The following is an 18,926-nucleotide window of genomic DNA, read 5'->3' on the forward strand; positions in this document are numbered from 1 at the left end:
GGTTTGCACTGGTCAGGAGTGCAGAAATGCAACCGCCAGCTCCTTTATAATCCTGTGCCATTCCAAGTTCATTGTCCACACACCTTTTGGCAAACAAACTATAGAGGAAGCCTGGGCAAGTGATCTGTACCACCCACACCGACCAGCCCAAGGGGCTGCAGCTGCTGGGGCATGTGCTCCCAGCAGTATTGCCTTCTTGCCCAGCAGCCACTTGTTTTCTGCGCTGATGAAGGTTTTTTTTAAACACCCAGCACTGCATTATCCACTCAGCCCTGTCTTGGGGCTGTCCCCTCCCCATTCCCCCTCACGCACACCATGTCCCTTCTGGGGCCATCAGCTGCTCCTGAGAAGGTGCAGGAAGCGAAGAAGAGAGCCAAGGAAGTAGAACAAGGGCAGTACAGAAGGAAGAAGGGCTCTGGGCTGACACCAACTGCACATCTTTTCCTCTTTTATTGTAAAACATGGCCAACACGTGCAAGGCTCCAGGTGCCAGCCCAGGATCACTACTTCTGGGTGGCAGGTGGGCCCTCTCACGTGGTGATGAAGCAGCCAAGGGACACAGGGAGCTCCAGGCAGCCCACAGAGTAATGGCACTTCTACAGCAAGAGCAGCTCCCGCACAGGGTGGCGCAGGGCTGAGTGGCACGATGACAGACACAGACGGACCTCCTTCAGAAGAGGCGCTTCTCATACCTGTGAAGGGAGCAGCAAACCAGAGGGACCTTTTACCGACCCACCTCACCGAGGGCAAGGACCAAAGGCGCAGTTAGGAATGGCTCCTGCCCTGCCAGCCCATGGTACACTGGCAGGGACCAGCTCCTCTGCTCATGCCCAGCTGCGAGAGGAGTGCTGGCCCACGCCAGACAACATGCTGTGGCTCAGCCCAGCTGCACAGTGGCAGGTGAAGCCAGCAGCATGCGAAGCCAGTGGCAAGGCAGCTGAGGCACCGGACAGCTGCGCTTATCTCTCTGTGACACCCATCCCGGGGAGACAGGTCCTGCCAGCAGCACTTACGAGTGGAGGCCATGCACCCCTCCTTCCACCTGGGCAGACGTCGTCCTCTTCTCAAACTTCAGCTCTCCCGAGTACATCATGGCTCTGAGGGGGAAGGACACCCATCACAAGCCAGCCAGCATCCAGGAAAGACAGTGCTCTGGCACACATTCAGCTGGAGCAGCTGGGACAAGGGACACTGGTTCCTCCAGCTGCAGCCAGAATGGTCTTTGCTGTGCTCCTAAGAGCCAGGCAGAGTAAGGTAACCCCAACATTTCAAGCCCAGCCAGCTGAATATGCCACAAGAGACCATGCTCCTGCATCCCTAGGGCTGGCAAATCTATGACACAGTGTGCACTGGAGATGAGGGAAGAGAGCTACAGCAAGGTCAGGCCACGCAGAACACACTGCAGCTTGGGTACAGCTTGCCCAGGGACCTCAAATGGCAGCACTGTGACCTAACCAGAGCACAAGCGAGGGGAAGCACTCACCGGACTTGGGTAAGGCTCTTGGCACCAATATCCTGGCAGGAATGCTGGATCCCAGCAATCAGGTACGGAATGAACTTGTGGATAGAACCCTTGTCCTGCACTGCACCAGAGACCCCCTGGGCCACTTTGATTTTGTCTGTCTCACTGCATGAGAGCACAAATCAAGGAAGTTTATGAAGCAGAGATGCCCCAAAAGCTTGATCTGCTGCCCCAAAGTCCCATCTCTTACCTGAAATACCGGTTCTGGCTGCCCAAGTTCTTGTCCATGGCATCTAGTGAGCCCATGCCACGGTATTTCTTCAGCCTAATTCCATCTGAGAAGAAGTACTCACCTGGGGCCTCCGTGGTGGCAGCCAGGAGAGAGCCCATCATCACTAGCACAAGAGAGCACCAAGAACAGCATGTCAGCAGCAGGAAGGCTGTGACCGCAAAACCCTCAGGGTCCCTGGGCACAGCACTATGCTGGACCCCTGCCATGCCCCCAGCCACCTGCAGGTATATGCCCTCGTGCCCGGAATCCAATGCCATATGGAAACCCTTCCTAAGAGACTCCCTACGAACGTGCATGACCCAGCTGCCCGATGCGCTACTCACCTGTGGAGGCCCCAAGTGCGAGGGCCTTTGCAATGTGCCCAACCGTCTGGATCCCTCCATCTGCAATCACAGGGACACCGAATCTCCTGGCATATTCAGACACCTTGTACACCGCCGTGGCCTGGGGGCGGCCGCACGCCAGCACTGCGGGCAGGGAGAGAACAGAGAAATGGTCAGCTCCTATGCAGCAGTGCGTTCCCTCCCCAGCAGGCCCTTTTAGGCTTCCAGCACACACATGCTCCAGCACTCGGGAACGCACAAATCCCTGGATGCTCCTTCCCTAGGCCGAGTTGCAAGAGAAGCGGATGCCCAGGAGATGCCTGCTAGGACATCCTCATGGCCCTCTACTCCAGAAACTGTGGGTGACCTTGGGACTGGGGTCTTTGACCAAATGCCTGGGATCAGCCGAGACTCGCAGCCCATCCTGGTGCACAGCAGACGTGTGGGGAGCTTGGGAAGGAAGGGGAGCAGACTCCAAAAGCCCCTCTCCAGAGCATCACTGGAGCCATGTCCCACCGCTTGCTCCCTCCTAGTGGTGCCAGACCCCTTCTCCATATACCCAGCAGCTGTATGATGTGCTTCTTGCATGGAAAGGCAGCTGGCTGGGAGAGAGCTGGTATGTATAATATGTGTATATATATATATACACATATATATCTGCACACACACAAACACACATGCAGCAGTGGAAAAGGAAATGGGCAGGGTGATTTGATGGCTTACAGGAAATAATTTATGTTCCTGCCCCACAATGTAGCAAGGATTTGGTCAAGTTTAGCTGCCCCATGGGAAGGGAGTTATTAGCTTTGGATTTACCTGCTCTTCCCAGTCGGTAGCAGTTAAGAGGCTTCCCACTGTGCGAGGGAAAACCAGCACAGGGCACATCTGGCGACGCATTTGTCAGCCACAGGCATGCAAGGACACTGAGATAAGCTTCTCTCAGGGAGACTTCCCTTACCCACAATTAACTGGAAGCCTTTTCTCCAGTCACTGTTAGTCCAATACACTGGGTAAGATTATGGCCATGCAGGATTAGTACTTTGGAGCGTGAACTCCAGGTGTGGTTTAGCCTGCCTGGCAGCAGCACTGGCAGCGTACATCCCTGGCAGAGGTTTGCCAAGGCCGGGAGTCTGCAGTTGCTCCTCTCCCAGTGCTCAGCAGCAGCTGCTGAAAGAGGGAAGCCAGACTCCAGGCTGAGATCATGAAAGAACTGATTTTAATCGAACAAAACTTGGCGTTAAGCTAGGGCTTAGCCAGCCAGGGAGAGTCTGCCAGCTATAACATGAATGCCATTAGTCTTAAAGAGATGGTCTCGCTTGGTACTGCACTGCTAAAGGCCACGTTGCAGCTGCAAAATGCTGCAAGGGAAGAGCTCTGTGGAGAGAAGCACCCAATTTTGGAGGGTCTAGAATCCAGAGTCTCTGTGATTGTGTTGTACACAGTGCAGGGCCTGCAGAAACCTCACAAGAGCAATCAGAGAGACCAGCCCTTTAAGGAACAGCTTGGCTCAGGGCCCCTGGGAACATCGCACCGTTCCGAATGTCCCAGTGCCCAGTGCCACAGCTTCAGAGCGCAGGCTTCCAAAGCAGGGTTCAGAGCACACACACGCCAAGTGGTCTGGTGAGGGTTTGTCTTTTTTAGCGTATCTTGCAAAGGGTGTCCCTACAAGATCATCTGCTAGAGAAAACCTGGGATCTTTAACAAAAACCTCTTTCCCTTTGAGGTGCGTCAAAACTAGGAGAAAGGGCAAAACCCAAGGCTCACCTCAGGTGACTGCTTGATCTGGTAGCACTGGAGAAGTACAGAGCAGACAACGCTGCACCCTGTGCTGGGCAAGGGAAGAGCCCTTTCTCTCCACAGGTGTCGGTGGGGAAAGACATGGTTCTGGTACACAGCTGCCAAGGCGGCTGTAAGCAGTTAAGTCCCTCTGTAACCCCAGGGGAGGTAGCTTCGAGTGAAGCTTAGCCAGTGTATAACTGTCCCACAACTGGGGCCAGATTTAGAGCAGGATCAAAGACTGACTGCTCAGTGATCACCTCCCAGCACTGGATCAGCAGGGGCATGCCCGGCTAGAGATCCAGAAGATGCAGTCAGAAAGCCCAGTCAGGCTCCTAACTGGATTTTGGAGTGGAGGTTGGACAGGCCTGAGTGCCCTCAGCTTTGACAGTTCAGACCCTGCTTTAGGAATTCAGAAAGGCTTCTCAGCTTCCATTTCAGATTCAAAACCAGTATCCAAAGCCACAAAACCCCAAGTGCATCTACAGCTAAATTATTCTCAAACAAGCAGTAGGGCCATGTGCAGCCAAATCAGGGTCCTGCTTCAAGACACGTAATTAGGGTTGGGAACAGGGCAAGTGACTTACTATAGGTGCCCGTGACAGTAGAAGGGCATTTGGGGCTGTGGGACTTTAGGTCTGGAGGGATCTTTGGAGCAGCTAAACAAAAACAAACACACAGATTTTAGAGACAGAAGAACAGCAGCAGAACAAAGGACCCCAGCAGTGACCTGCTACTAGGCAGAGCATACAGTGTGGGACAGAGCTGACCTTGCAAACCCTTCCTAGCCTGAGCCAAACCAGAGGCCAGATCCAAGCCAGCCGGGCCCAGCTGTGCACAGCACATGCTCACCCTACCCCAGCAGCTGTCCACAGAGGTGACCCCCCCCTAACCCAAAGGGCCAGAGTTCTTGCCTTAAGAGGGACAAAAACCTGGGGAGCTGTGGTTAAGAGTTTTGCAACAACATCTCCTGTGAAGTGCCACATTCTGCCTCTGCTCTGTTCCTTCCCCAAAACCAGCACCCAACCCCACCTCCCACGGTAGCCAGGGGAGGCACCCTCTGGAGACATTCACCCTGCTGCAGAACAGAGCAGGCCTCAGTGGGTCCTCTGCCTCAGAGCCAGAGGGCGATACGTGTGTCCTGGTTCTGCTCGGGCCATGGAAGCATCAGCCCAAGGACACCACAACCTCCCTAGAAAGGTCACCCGAGACAGACTGCCCTGACTGGGAAACCCCCCACAGCCAGCGCTCCCATGGCAGGCAAAGCAGGAACACAGCCTAGGTCCAGGGCTGCTCGAAGGCTCCATGCTGGAATCAGCAGAGCTAATGCAGGGCCTTCAGCCATCAGCTACCCTCTTGCTGCCTCCCGTGGCAAGGACCAAGGAGCAAAGCAGAGAGGGGCTGTGTTTGTGAGCTACAGCGCCTTGCACCACCTCTCTGCACCTCACCTGCCAGGTTCAAAACAGGACTGAACCTGTCCTCAAGGAAGCCTTCCTCCAGGCCCTGCGGATACCCCTCTCCACCTTTCAGCTAAGGGTGACACGGCCTCTGCCCCACACACACAAGCTCCAGCTAACTGCAGAGACAACGGCCAGAAATCCCATTTTGGCCTGGAAATTGCAGGAAGGCATCGAGCCCAGCAGACCAATACTCAAGCATCACGCACACTGCTGCCAGAGGGAAAGGGAGCACAGACAGCCCAGTGCACTTCACCCGTCAGCACTGGGGACCCAGCAAGACCCTCTCCCTGCAGAGCTGCCCGCCAGCCCCATCCCACACCGAGCCTGCAGCTCCTCTCGGGCAAAGCCACGTGTGCCACACCTGCTCTACTCAGTCTCGGTCAGTACTGGGAAATGCCTTTGCTGCTGCTGCCACCCCAAAGGTTTGACCCAGGTGATGAGAACGTCCTAGACGAAGCAGGTAAAAGATAGCTTGCTGTTGGACACTGCCCTTACAATGGCACAAGTCCATCCCACCTATGCTGCTTTTCAGCAGGGAAATCTCTATTAAACAGATGTCTCTCTTCAGCCTATTTAGGAGATGGCTGATCTCTCTCACCTTCCTGTGTGATGCAGATGGAGCCACTGCCCATCCCGACTCTCAGGGCATCGACCCCTGCGTCAATGAGGTTCTTGGCCTGAGCAGCAGTCACAACTGTGGGGAGCAGAAACTGGTTTGAAGAGAGACAAGCAGATTTGCATGCGACACTGCTCTGCCCTGGTGCTTCCCCCGTGGCTGCGAACATCCCCTACCCAGGGCACCAGCCTGCGTCAGAGCCAGGCCTGGCTGTCCACTGCTACCAGGCCCATCTGCAAAAGCAGCCATGAGTTTCTGTCCCAGCTGTCCCCAGTGGGTGAGATGACAGTGGCCCTTTAGGCTACTGTGCAACACGTTTACACCCAAAGGCTGAGGTAGCAGAGGTCACCGCATGGTGCCAAGCACTCTCTAGGCCACACCAGGTAGGGAGGGCAGAGCACAGGCTAACAGCAGCACCAGTAACACACCAGCCAGGCAAAGACAAGGACTGCTGAACTCTGCTGTCAAGAGGCAGGGAAAACTTCCATTAGGTTTCCACACTGAGCAATACTCATTATTATTATTACCATCCAAAATTTTAAACTGGTGTGTAAAAGAAGCTAATGTGTAACAGGCTACAGAGGACTGTAGCACACTGTGCTGCAAAACAAAGGTTTCAAAATATTTGCAGCTGTGGCAGCGGCAGGGTACTGCCCTGTGTCTGCAGAGTGGTCTTGCTCTGTTCCACAAGCCAGAGGAAACCATTTTAAGTTCACAGACATTTACCAAGACGACTGTTTCATTCACGTCCCTGCAGCTCCCTCTATGTCTAAGAAACAAATGTAATTTAAAGACAAGAACAGTCTTCAACACATGCCTACCATTTCCTCCAATAACTTGTAGGTTAGGATATTTCTCCTTAATGTATTTTATCATATTGATCTGGAAGATGGAGTTCCCCTGAGAGGAATCCTGCAACAGAAATAAAACGAATTTCAATGACAATTTCTGCAAAATATTACAAATACAGCTCCAGAAGAGCCTCAGATCTTCACTCTGCTTACTGGGGTCTCTGCTAAGTGGGCAAGACGACTCCTCAAACTGAGCACAGAACCAGAGGAGAAGCTGCTGCCAAGACAAGAACGTACCTTCCCTGTCCAAGGCAGTTTATCGTAAAGACTTCAGTAATATCCTTCACGTTTAAATCCTGTGGCTTCTACAGTAGGCAACAAGCAGCACATCTGGCTGCAGGTAAGAACCGTCTGGCTCTACCACCAGGACACCATCAGGCCTGTCTCAAACTACAGGTAAAATGGTAGATATTCCTTGTGAAACCCAGCAGGGCTGGCAGGGAGATGCATCTCTCCCTGCTGCGCAGAAGAGCAGCTGAAATACCAGATGTTGACCACTGAGTGCTCAGGCCCTGCCAACCTCCGTGACCCAGCCAACTCGCAGTGTCTGTTAAATATTTCCAGCTGCAACGCTGCTCAGCCATGCCCTCAGAGCACGGTGGACTCACAAGCTAACAATCAATGAGAAAACAATGTGCAAATACAGGCAGTGATGGCTGTGCCCGAAAGCTTACAGGCCAGAAGGGGAGACGAGCAAAGCAGCTCTGGACTGATCATTCCTGAACATCAGGCAGTTAAGAGAATAACACAGTAACAAACACCAAAGAAATGGAAGGGAAACTGTAAGAAGCCAAATATTCAAAAACAGCTAGGAACATCAGAGACGATGGCAGCAGACTGCAATAAGCATTTGCAGAAGATTCTGTATTAACTGACAACGTTTCTCTCCTTAGCCTTCAGGGCTTTGATGCACCCCACATAATCCCTCAAGGCCAGTAAGTTCCCAGGCAGGAGGAATCCCTCTTATTTGAGGACTCCAACCGAAATGGGACTGAGGTCAACAAACTGCCATATTCTAACACAAAAGGGCCTGTAACGAAGATGTTAAGTGCCATGCTGCTGCCCCACTGTCAGAGAGATTCAGTCAGACCAGATCCTCAGCCCACCCAAACCCCCCAGGCCAATGTGATGCCTGTGGGTGGCTCACCAGCACTACCGCATCCACGCCAGCCTGCACCAGGAGGTCTAGCCGGTACTTGTCATCTTCATGGGTGCCAATAGCGGCACCACAGAGCAGCTGCTTCTTGGAATCCTTAGAAGCCAGAGGGTAGTCCCGGTTCTTCTTGAGATCAGTGCGGGCAATTATAGCCACCAGCTCGTCATCTTCATTAACAATTGGCAGCTTGCCTTGAAACCAACAGAAAGAACATCACTGCAGATTTCTGCAGGAGACAGACATTAGCCCAGAGCAGTGCGGCAGACCAGGAGCATCAGGCAGGCAGCAACTGGTACAAAGTGGAGACTCAAAGAGGTGTGTGTTACCAAATCTTGCTTGGCTGCAGATGTCAGCAGTCCTTTTTCGGTAAACAGAGCAAGGAGTTTGCAGGACTAGAGAAGGACTCAGTATTTTCACACTGACCATAGAAAAACTGCATCTTTCTTAATAATTAGAATCACGACACTGTGTTAAAAGTCAAACTACCAAACCCTAACAGAGCTGAACTGAGTGCCAAAATGTGAAGGCCAGAATAGAAAATTGAAGATGTGTGGCTGGACAGCCAGGCGCTCTTCAGCTCCTGGGCTGCCAAGAATCCCTCAACTTCAAACAGATTTGAGATGAACGCATGTGAACTCTGTACCCTGGCAGAGGGCTGCAGGCACTCTCTCCTCACTGTCCTCTCACCGTGCTGGAACGCAGCTCTCCCACGTTCCACCCACGGACAGACGCGTGCCCACATTCACCCACTACTGCTCCCAGCCCAGCGCTTCCATGGCTCTCCCTCACTTTGCAGACATTCACAGGTACCTTTTTTACTCCTTTGCAGAATTTCATTCGCTTCTTTCAACATTACGCCAGCCGGGGCCACAACAAGATCCTCCCGCTTTGTCATAATCTGGTGGGAGGGAGAAGATAAAAAGTCACAAGAACTCCTTCGCACTGATCTGAAAATACCGAACTCCTCTGCCCACGTGAAATGCTCCGCAACAGCCGTGCGGGAGTGCTCTACAGACAAAGAAGCCCACAGCACAGCAACACGCCTCCAGAAACACACAGGAACAGCCTCATATGGCCTGTCCCCATGCAAGTAGCAGCCATCAGTCCCCAAACCCATCGGTGTAGTGAAAACAGGAGATGGCAGAGGGCCTCAGCAAGCTGAGGGAGAGCACCTAGAAACAAGGGACGACTCTCGGATGACCCTCGTTTAGGATGTCACCCAAGCAGCCCTCCCCTTTAATAGAGCACAGGCAAATAAGGGCTGGAGACACCTCCAGAGTCCCATGCTGTTCTGGCAGAAACGCTACCCCCAAGCTTGTTTTCAGGCAACAAGCCGCAGCACACAGGCTCTGGAAGGGCTCTGCTCAGAATAACCCACCGCTGCTGCTGGCAAGGTCAATAGGGCAAAGGAGTCGCTTCAATCCAAACAAACATGATCACCCACGCTCGCTCTTGACAAACAAGCACCAAAACATAGTGGAACAGCAAGCGGCAATGGACACAAACTGGAACACGGGAACATCTAATGTGGTATACAGGAAAAAGCTTTCACCGCAACGGTGGTCAAACACTGGAAGAGCAGCCTAGAGAGGCAGCGAAATCCCTCCATCCTTGGAGACACAGACACAGCCCCACGCAGCTTGGTCCAGCTGAACGTGCCTCAAGCAGAAGGCTTGACAAGAGACCTCGAGGTCCCTTCCCACCCGCAGCATTCTGCGATCACAAAGTTCACATGGGATGTTCTCATAAAAGGTTACTCAAGAAGGCCCAGCAAAGCTAAAAGGGAACACTCTCTAACCCTCAAGGAAAGTAGATTAGTTGCACACAACAAAGAAAAGAGGGAACATTTTAGTTATTTATACCACCAGAACAGACATTTTGCATCAGGAAAGAGGTTCACCCTGCTTGCATCCACGCAAAATCCTCTCTGTGACAGAACTCACATCTCAGGAAAAGCCTGAGGAATCACGGACATGCCCTGACACACTCCCTAAGCCTGTGGGATCCATGAGCTTCCCGAGCTACAGGAGACCTGTGTGTTTAACTGGATGGCAATGAATTGCTCAGTAGGACGACTGCTGGACAGCGAGTAGGGAGAGATCTAGGAGACCATTCATTTCCCTAGCCTTGCCTGGTGACAGAGGCAAGCACCAAACACTAACAGCAGCAAGCTTCCAACTTTGCAGCGCTGAATGATCCACACATAAAGGATGAGAGGAGATTCTTATCTGGTTCTTCTGAATGGACCAGCATCGCTTCAAAGGGCCATGTGCACTTTTATAACCTACTCCTGGTTTAAGATTCTTGTTACAGGTATTTATAGGCGATTTCAAACCAAACAGGGATGAGCATGTGATACCAGGTTTGGTCAGCAAGAGCTAAAAATAGTCATGAGTGAAGAGCAGAGCCTGGACAAGAGGTACCGGTGGTGTAACCTGACAGTGCCGCAGATCTACGGTTACACAGCTCGTGTAACAGGAATGCCAGAACTAACAGGAATCAACATAGGCATCACAGAGAACGTTCTCCTGTATGAGGGGAGTTTCACAGGGTAGCATTATAAAGGCTAAACTGCCGTCTCCAAGTTCAGGGGGTATTTTAAAGAGCAAGTAGCCTAGATGAGGCACACAGGGAAAGGTAGTCCAGAAAAGGAAGGTCAGTGCTTGGAGGGCTTGCTGGGCACAGCACAGCTGCTACAGCCCTGGCCAGTGCCAGCATGCTATCTGGGACCACAGCAGCAGCCAGGAACACCAGGAATTAATTACTGAACCAGGGAAGAGCACCAGCTGTAGAGAGGATGGCTTTCACAACACTGAAAGATAACCCCACAGGAGCAGTCATGCAAACGCTAACTGCACGGCCACTCTCCTGTATCTGCACTGCAGGAGTCGCAGAGAGCACATAAATGAACAAGACACTCTCCCCTGGAAATACAGTTAAAGATGGACCCACAGAGCTAACGTGGAGCTGCTTCCTCCAGCTGGTGCAGCATCCTCACAGCCACGCGCTCACCCTTCTCCTTATCACAAGCCACGCTGCTTCCTAACGCAACGCTCGCATCCATCAGGCGCTGACACGCCCTTCTCACCTCGCCAAGAGGCAAGTCATGCTCCGACTCTTTCAGGAAATCAATATCTCGAGATGAAATGATCCCAACCAGCTTGCCCCCCATCTTCCCATTGTCCGTGATGGGAATCCCACAGAATCCGTGACGAGCTTTAGCTTCAAACACATCTCGCACTCGGTCGTTGGGGCTCAGCACCACGGGGTCTGTGATGAATCCTTGCTCGTATTTCTGAAAAGAAGCAGATTCAGCAGCCAGGCTAAGCGGCACAGCCAGACCGAGCAGAAGCCGGACATGTGCCTTGTGGTTACTGTGGCCGCTCACAAAGGTCTGCAAACACCCAACCTGGCCATGTGCTCACCGACAGGATGACTCCCAAACCAGCACCAAGGCTCACCCAAGTAGCATTAGATTCCCAAGAGTTCCCAGGCTAACCTCCTGCCTGAAATTATGGGGAACGTTCCCAGGCCAGGAGGCCTGGCAGTTCTCAAATCCCAGCCTGCACGTGGACAGCTCCTAACACGCAACAAGAGGTTCGTGCGGGCAACCACGGCAGCGCTACCGTTCTGAAATGCCAAGATCGGCACGCTTTAACCGTGAGCTCCTCTCAGAGCTCCTTCAGCAGGGCCAAACCCCGCTGCCCACCTCCACGAAGCCGCTCCAGCCACTCACCTTCACCTTCCGCACTTCGTTAGCCTGGAACTCCGGGGTGCAGTTGTGGTGGATGAACCCAATTCCCCCGGTGAGCTGGTAACACAAAGGCGGCCGTAAGTCGCTGCCAAACCCCCCCCCCGGCCCTTCCCCGGGCAGATCCAGCAGCGGGGCACGGAGAGCTGGACCAGCCCGGCCGCCCTCGGGGTAGCCGGTGCGGCAGAGCCGGGGGCGGGCGAGCGGGGTGTCTGCCCGCCGCCTCGGGGGGGATCTCTGGAGCATCGAGGTGACCCCAGAGCAGAAAGGTCTGTGCCTCGCACGGCATTTCCACCCCCGCCCCGGGCCAGCGCCCCGCCATCCCGGTAACGGCGGCAGAGGGGACCGGCCCGGGGCGGCGGCAGGCCGCGCCCGCCCCGCGGGGCCGCACTCACCGCCATGGCGATGGCCATGCCGGCCTCGGTGACCGTGTCCATGGGGGAGGAGACCAGCGGGGTTTTCAGGGTGATCCTCTTGGTCAGCGCCGAGGTCAGGTCCTGGCGGGGAGGAAGGCGGCGGGCGGGGGGGGAGGGGGGATGGTGAGCGGCGGCACCGGGCACCGGGCCGCTCCCCCGCCCCGGCTACTCACCACCTGGTCCGCCGTGAAGTCGATGTACCCCGGGAGGATGAGGAAGTCGCTGGGGGAGGGAGGGTAACGAGGGGGAGACGCGTCAGCGACCGCACCGGGCCGGCCCCGCGCCGCGATCCCGATCCCGGTCCCGGTCCCGGTCCCACTCACTTGTAGGTGAGCCCATCGCCGCAGCTGAAGAGCTGCTGCGCCGTCAGCCCGTCGTCGGGCACGTAGCCGGTGCCGCCGCTGATGAGGTAGTCCGCCATGGCGCCGGCCCGCCGCCGCCGCCGCCGCCGCGTGCCCGCCGCGCCGCGCCGCGCCGCGCCGCGCCGCCCCGCGCGCCCCCGAGCGCACGCGCTCCCCGACGGCGGCCGCGAGGGCTCAGGCGGCCCCCGCCCAGCGAGAGCGCGGCCCAGAGCGGCCGCCGGAAGGGGCCGGGCGTCACCCTCGCCCCCTCCCGCCCGCGAGGTCGCCGGGCGCCCCCCCCCCCCCGCGGCCGCGCCGGTCTCACCGACCGGGACGGGCCCGCTCCGCCCAGGCCGGGGCGTGCGGGAACGGCCCCGGAGCTGCCCCGCCGGTCGCTGTCCCCCGCGCCGGGGACCGGGCTCGGCGGGCCCGGGGGTCGCAGCCGCTTTCGGCCTCTCCTGCCCGCGGGCCCCGCGACAGAAGGGGCTTCGCGGCACCGGACCGGTTAGCGGCCAGCCCGGTGAAATAAGGCTGTGCCGGGACGTCACGAGCCGCAACGGGCCTTTTTTCGTTCAAGCCAAGCGGCTAGTTCGACGTATAGGAAGGAGGCACTAAGCAGAGAGCTGGACTCCGGGTACGGCCCAGTAGAGCCCGGTGTGACACGGCCCGGCTTTGCCTACGCAAGCATGACCTGTACGGTGTGACACGCGCCCAGAAAACAACCTAAAAAAGGCGAGCCGTGGATGACCTGCACTGGAAGACGCTGCCCGTGAGGCCCAGTGGGTCAGGCACTGGGTTCAGCTCTAAATCCAGCAGCTTCAGAAGACAGGAGCACGTGCCTGTCAGATCTGTGGTGGGGGCTGAGCTGGAACACACCAGCAGAATCCAACTGTAAGTCAGAAGCGATCTGCAAGAAGGATGGAAGTCAAGAGGCCGGAGTGAGGCAACAGTCTAGCAATGAGAGGGGGAACGAAAGGTGCAAAGGGGAGAGGGAATCTCACCGAGGCAGCAGTCCCGCAGGGGTGGACCTGAGGTGATCCCAGCCAGGCGTTAGCCTCACGCGAGCCCCCTCTTCCCAAAGGCACCAGGCCAGGCCGTACACACAAACGCTGTGAAGAGGATGGCTGCGCTCTGCTGCAGACTAGGGGGTCTCAGCGTAGCACCTTCCTGCCTGTGCCACAGAGGGCGGGCGGCTGGAGGGAGGATTTCAGAGAAGAGCGATAGCAGGAGTAGGGAGGACTGTGCCTGCAGGAGAGGAAGGGGCACAGATGCACATCTGCCTTAGAGGAGAGTTGCAGGAACCAGCGTTCAGCTGTTTCCAGGATGAAGATGTTTCCCGCCCCGCAGATCCATTTGGGTGTCAGGAAAAGTTCCTGTACTATGGGCTACAGAACAACCTTCTCTGATGGCTGGTTTGTTTGTTGTGATATACCAGATGTAGCCTCAGAGTACCAGGGAAATGGGACAACCAAGCACCTTCTCGCCCTGCTCTTGCAACCCACTATTTAACACTAACAAGTTTGGGGAACTAAAGAATGGTACTCCTGCACCTCCAACTGTCTTACTGCAGTAGATTAAATCCTCGTCCAAAGATCAGCAAGTAGCTTTAAGAAAATGTGTTACTCATGTTACCCAGCTATAGGACTCAGGAAGTGTGAACAGAGATGTCTGTTCAGGTCTCCCAAAATACTTGGAAGCCAGCAACCCTTGTATGCTGTGAGGTTCGCTGGTCTGGTTCAGTCCTGTAGTTTGGATGAACGTGTTTTGGTCTGAGTAAGGTTCTCCAAAAGACAGCACAAAGTTTAGAGAGAGACCAGTTAAGCTAGGCTTTGGTAGATGCTGACGTTGACTTTTACGCAGGGAGGGGGAAAAACCCCAAATGAGTGAACCATGCTACGGGTAGAAGCAGGACTCTTGGGTGGCTTGTTTGGTCTCAGCAGCAGTAATCTGCACAGAATAGAGGCTGCAGTTTCTAAGTTATAGTTGTTTCCCACCAGATGGTGTTTTTGTTTGTAGCAGGAAAGGAAGGCACATACCTCAGCACAGGAACATTCACTTTGCTGTGAGGAAGGGTATGTGTGGCTTCTAAGGGCCCTCACGTAACTAAGGAAAGGCAACCCTTGCATAGTGAAGAGGCAGTGACAAGGATCTGCAATGCCACTTAAAACTTTAAGCCAAGAGAGTGGTAGCTAATCCTATTACTACTACTGTGAATGGCAACATCAACACCATCTTCCTACAGCCACGTTAACAGTGCTTGTTGTTATGCTACACTCTGAACTTCACAGGGTTTCAATTCTTCCCTGACAGTCTCTGCTGTAAAAGATTGCATTTCACCCTGGTTCCTACTTCTTTACGTAATTCCTGGGGTGACTCTCAGCTAAGAGTTGATTTCACCTATCCAGACACCGGTTTCCCATTGTTTACAGTTTGCCTGGGCTAAGGAGCTGTAAGAAAAGCACTGTCCTTTGCAGTAAATAAAGCATCTAGGCTCACACCACCAAAAGCAGTCATCAGTAAAGGCACCGAGATTCCCAGAGGCAGGGTTCAGAAACACAGCCTTCCAGAGGAAAACACTGCCTGCCAAGGACACACACTCTTGAGTCAGCGTTGCCTGTCACAGGATCAGCAGAACAGGAGGCATTGTGCCAGACCAAGATCAGTTTAACAGGTCTCTCTACCCTTTATTTTAAATAAGGCCAGCGCTAACAAAGGTTTGCTAAGCCTATCTGGGAGGCACACACCGATCTCAGCTGTTACGCTAGAGCACAGGCACAGCAGTAAACAGGCAAGTTGGCTTCTGTTCCAATAGAAACACCAGACAAAGTTTAATGGTTCTCAAACAGACTACAACAAAGGCTGCAGGGAAAAACATTTTATTTCCAAGCAGATTACAAAGAGCAGAGAATATAAGAGTAAAATTAAATTAAAAAAATAGTTGAGTGCATCTCTTTAAAATGATTTGTAGTGTGAGTTACTCACGGGGCAAAGCTACTGGAGAGTTCTGAAGGTCACTTTGCAGGATGCCAATCACATGTGCTGTTTAGACCAGGATCAACACGGGAGGGACAGAGACAAGACGTATTTTGCATATAGGCTGCACACTCATTATCAAGCGAGGCTCTGGGCTGCAACTGGACCCTGCCTTTCTGAGACATCCCCTCCACCTCATTCTCTCCTGCAGTTCTCTCAAGTTCTAGATGCAGTTTATTGCTGCTGTAAGTGGGTTCAATCTGCCTCCCCATTCTGATGAGCTGAAACGAGAACGGAGAAGCACGCAAACGTGGCTGCCATGCACAAGGTTATACAAGGAAAGTGACTGCAGTGCTGAGAGCCGAGCTTCAGCCACACAACAAGGGGAACTGACAAGTAGGGGACACAGCAATCGCTTCAGAGATTTTGGGGCAGCATGTCAGTGAGACTTCTGGAAGAAGATTTGAGATGCTCCTTAAGGTAGGAAGATGCTAGAGCTGAGAAGGGCTTTCCTATGCATTGGCACCAGGAAACAGACCAGGCTGAAACTTCAGGATAAGGTACGTATCCTGTAGTATTTGAGAGGGGCAGCTCCAGCAAGAAGATGGGGAGAAAAGCCCCGTATAGGGTGGAAGACAGTTTATATCCCACTTGAACAGTGATTTAAGAGTCCAAACACTAATTGGAAGTAAGTCACTATTAAACTTGGATGCGAATGCAGTTTGGTCAGACTGTGCAGTCAACCAGTGTCTAGCAGCACTCAGACCAGCAAGAGGATGAGCAACTACAGTATCAGCAAGCCCTCCACCCCACGTATGCTCAGAGGGCTCACTTCTACCACTTTTGGATCTGTTCTTATCACAGCATAGGAGGCCTGAAGATGGCCTAATCCATTCTACATACACCAAGGCAGACAGTAGCCCTGATGCAGTTGAGAACAAGACTGTCTTAATTTCTGCCCTGGGAGCAACAGTGCAGAAGAAGATTCTTATTTAGCGATCAGATTAAGTCTTTTTTTCCATTGGTCCAAGGCAGAACAGTTCAGGAACTACTTCAGACCTTGTCTCCCATCTAAAATCCAGGAGATCTCTAGGGGTAAAGCAGCCAACAGATGAGAGTCTTAAGTTATTTCGACTGCTCCCTTTAGTCACCACTCTAGACAGGAGTGAAGAACCACTCTCTAGTCTGCTCTTCAGCCATTACCACTTAGAGGAAATGCTTGAACTCTTGAACATAAATGAAAATCTAATGGTGCCATGGACAAGTGTGTAAGAGGCTACAAGTTTCCTTAGGAAAGCAATGCTATTAGTGTCAAGAGAGAGGACAATACGCAAGTCTCATGTCAGAATGTGAGGTGCTTTACAATAGTCAGTCATACTCTGCTTTCTATGGTTCCTTTCATACCACAGAGACAAGATGGGCATAGTTTGAAACCAACACCACAGGGTCTCTAGCTTGACTTCTCAGCTTTATTTATTTAGAGATTGATGCATTTTCAGCCTGTCTCATACAAGGCATAGGGCATGGAGAGTTCTTGTTTAATATATACACGCATACAAGAGCTAGCAGTTTGGCACTCTCGGAGCCGAGGGGGAATGCCCTTTAAGCAGCAGTCAAGCTGGTTATAGGAAAGTGTTAAAAAGCTATTTTACATGTTTGACTGGGAACATTTCCCAGAACTTGGATAGCAACCTTAAGCCACAGCACTCTTCTGTGCTACTCTGCACACGTCTTCCTACAAGCCCCTAAAAGGGAGCAGATCATGTTCTTCACTATCAAAGAACATAATATTTATTTTCTAGAAATACTGTACCTTTTAAACTAGCTCCAGAGAGCCAGACTAGAAGCCAGGTCCAGGAAAGTAATCCTTAAGTCACAGTATATCGATTGTCTCTAAAAATAGGGAATGAAGTTAACACGGTGGACATTCTGATGAGACAGTATAAGAACAGTACGGCAGTCCCCTTCCGCGTCAGCAAATCTCTCTTCTATATATGTCCGAACAATGAGAAAATAATGGAAACACTTCAGTCTGTCAGGACAAAACCAATCATTAGGAGATCTCCACAGCTCACTATGTGTCAAGTTCCCCCACTCTTAAGCAGTATACTCCAAGATCAAGAACTCTTCCCCTATAAAGATTTTAGATCATCCTGCAGTTAAGGGTAGTAAGGAAAGTGCACAGTCAAGAATTTTAAACTAACATCGAATTCTGTTTCCCCAGAAAGCTCAGCTGAAGTATCTGTTCACCCCTAACCTGGAACTGCCCTAATGTTCTGTCAAGTTATTCCAGCTTCTGACAATTTTTAGCTTAAGAGGTGACTCCTAAAGCCACCTAATGAAGTGACTTGTACACTGGGTATCTGGCAGATGACTTCAACACCCTCTGCATTTCTGATGGAGACAGACAAAGCAGGAGGCTCACACTGAGGTGCAGGCATGCTGGAGCTAGCTTCCCATGCAGTATTGTGGAGCACACACTGGGACTCAAGCACAGGTGTCTGCAGTTTCTCTCACATCTTTGCAACTCTGTTCAGAAGACAGGACAAACTACCCAAAAGAATGGGAAATCCACTCTGCGCAGGCCTGTTGGGCATGCTGAGCAACAAGCACACCGAGCTGCTTGAAACAGTGGGAGGTTGCCCCTAACCATGTTTTTAAATACTTAAATTAGGGCCAGAGATGGACATTCCAGTCACTAAGATATGGCGAAGGGATTACAGGCTTCTGACAGCTGAAGCAGTATTAGCAATCCCAACAGCCGCCCTACCAGGGGGCAACTGCTGGCTCCCAATGGCTGAACTGAGCTGAGGGTACGTGTTGCCAGCACTACACACCACCTGGGCACGCACACTGAGCTAAGAGTCTACTTTAGAGTGCAGGTATTAGTAAACATCAGTGCATTGCTACTTCACCTCTCTGCACTTATTTGAGCACAGAGTCCTATGCAGGGAACAGCTCATACTGACAACCAGCTTGAGCACATCTACTTTCTCATGAACACCTATGTCAATATGAAGCATCAGAGGCTTGAAGTGTCTCTCTCAGCCCGCACATCTCAACACTGCTCAAGAGCACAAAGACAGGGAACATAATGGCTACTCTCATCATTTATGCTGTGCACAACTGACAGGGCAGACCTTCCTTCTCAATACAGACAGGTGCTGGTCAACAGAAGCTTCAGAAGAATTGCTTGCCTGTACACAAGTTTAAGTTCTTTTACTGTAATATATATTTAAATATATATCTATATATTTTGGAACAGGGAAGGGACATGAGATGGAAAAGCAGGGAAGGCAAGTTCAAGAAGCAGAGTCACCTCTCCGCATCCAAGAAGCTGGTGGCACAAATAACAAGCCTGGCTAGAGTGATCTCCCATTTCAAGCATGGTTGGCTACCCGCTGGCTTCAAAAGAGCAGACTATTTGTTAATGATACAAAATACAGCAACCATTTAAGATGCAGCAAGGCAAGGTTACAGGGCTGGGGTTTATGATCATGAATGATGCC

General features: G+C 52.7%; 1 protein-coding gene across 2 annotated transcripts; it reads right to left on the minus strand.

Annotated features, from left to right (window-relative positions):
• Positions 1 to 431: 431 nt before the first annotated feature.
• Positions 432 to 12,590, minus strand: IMPDH2 (inosine monophosphate dehydrogenase 2). Of its 2 annotated transcripts, XM_069812047.1 has the most exons (15): positions 12,427 to 12,590; positions 12,277 to 12,325; positions 12,083 to 12,184; positions 11,673 to 11,747; positions 11,025 to 11,231; positions 8,747 to 8,834; positions 7,928 to 8,127; positions 6,751 to 6,841; positions 5,912 to 6,007; positions 4,441 to 4,512; positions 2,078 to 2,221; positions 1,713 to 1,857; positions 1,484 to 1,627; positions 1,014 to 1,097; positions 432 to 692 (listed from the first exon to the last, which is right to left on the minus strand). In XM_069812047.1, the coding sequence occupies exons 1-15, from the start codon at positions 12,522 to 12,524 to the stop codon at positions 671 to 673; spliced, it is 1,617 nt and encodes a 538-aa protein (XP_069668148.1). In that variant the 5' UTR covers positions 12,525 to 12,590; the 3' UTR covers positions 432 to 670. The 2 variants fall into 2 exon arrangements, with proteins under 2 accessions (XP_069668148.1, XP_069668149.1); XM_069812048.1 differs by lacking the exon at positions 4,441 to 4,512.
• Between the last annotated feature and the right edge of the window lie 6,336 nt (positions 12,591 to 18,926).

This window comes from Haliaeetus albicilla, chromosome 24, assembly GCF_947461875.1.
Source record: "Haliaeetus albicilla chromosome 24, bHalAlb1.1, whole genome shotgun sequence".
Taxonomy (NCBI): domain Eukaryota; kingdom Metazoa; phylum Chordata; class Aves; order Accipitriformes; family Accipitridae; genus Haliaeetus; species Haliaeetus albicilla.

What these genes read in the sequence shown, in the direction of transcription:
- IMPDH2 (XM_069812047.1), bottom strand. Translation starts at nt 12,524, where the DNA reads ATGGCGGACTACCTCATCAGCGGCGGCACCGGCTACGTGCCCGACGAC. An exon ending in ACGAAGTGCGGAAGGTGAAG is followed by an intron (nt 11,232 to 11,672) that starts GTGAGTGGCTGG and finishes GCTTCTTTTCAG; the next exon opens with AAATACGAGCAAGGATTCAT. An exon ending in GCGTGGATGCGGTAGTGCTG is followed by an intron (nt 6,842 to 7,927) that starts GTGAGCCACCCA and finishes TTTCTGTTGCAG; the next exon opens with GATTCCTCTCAGGGGAACTC.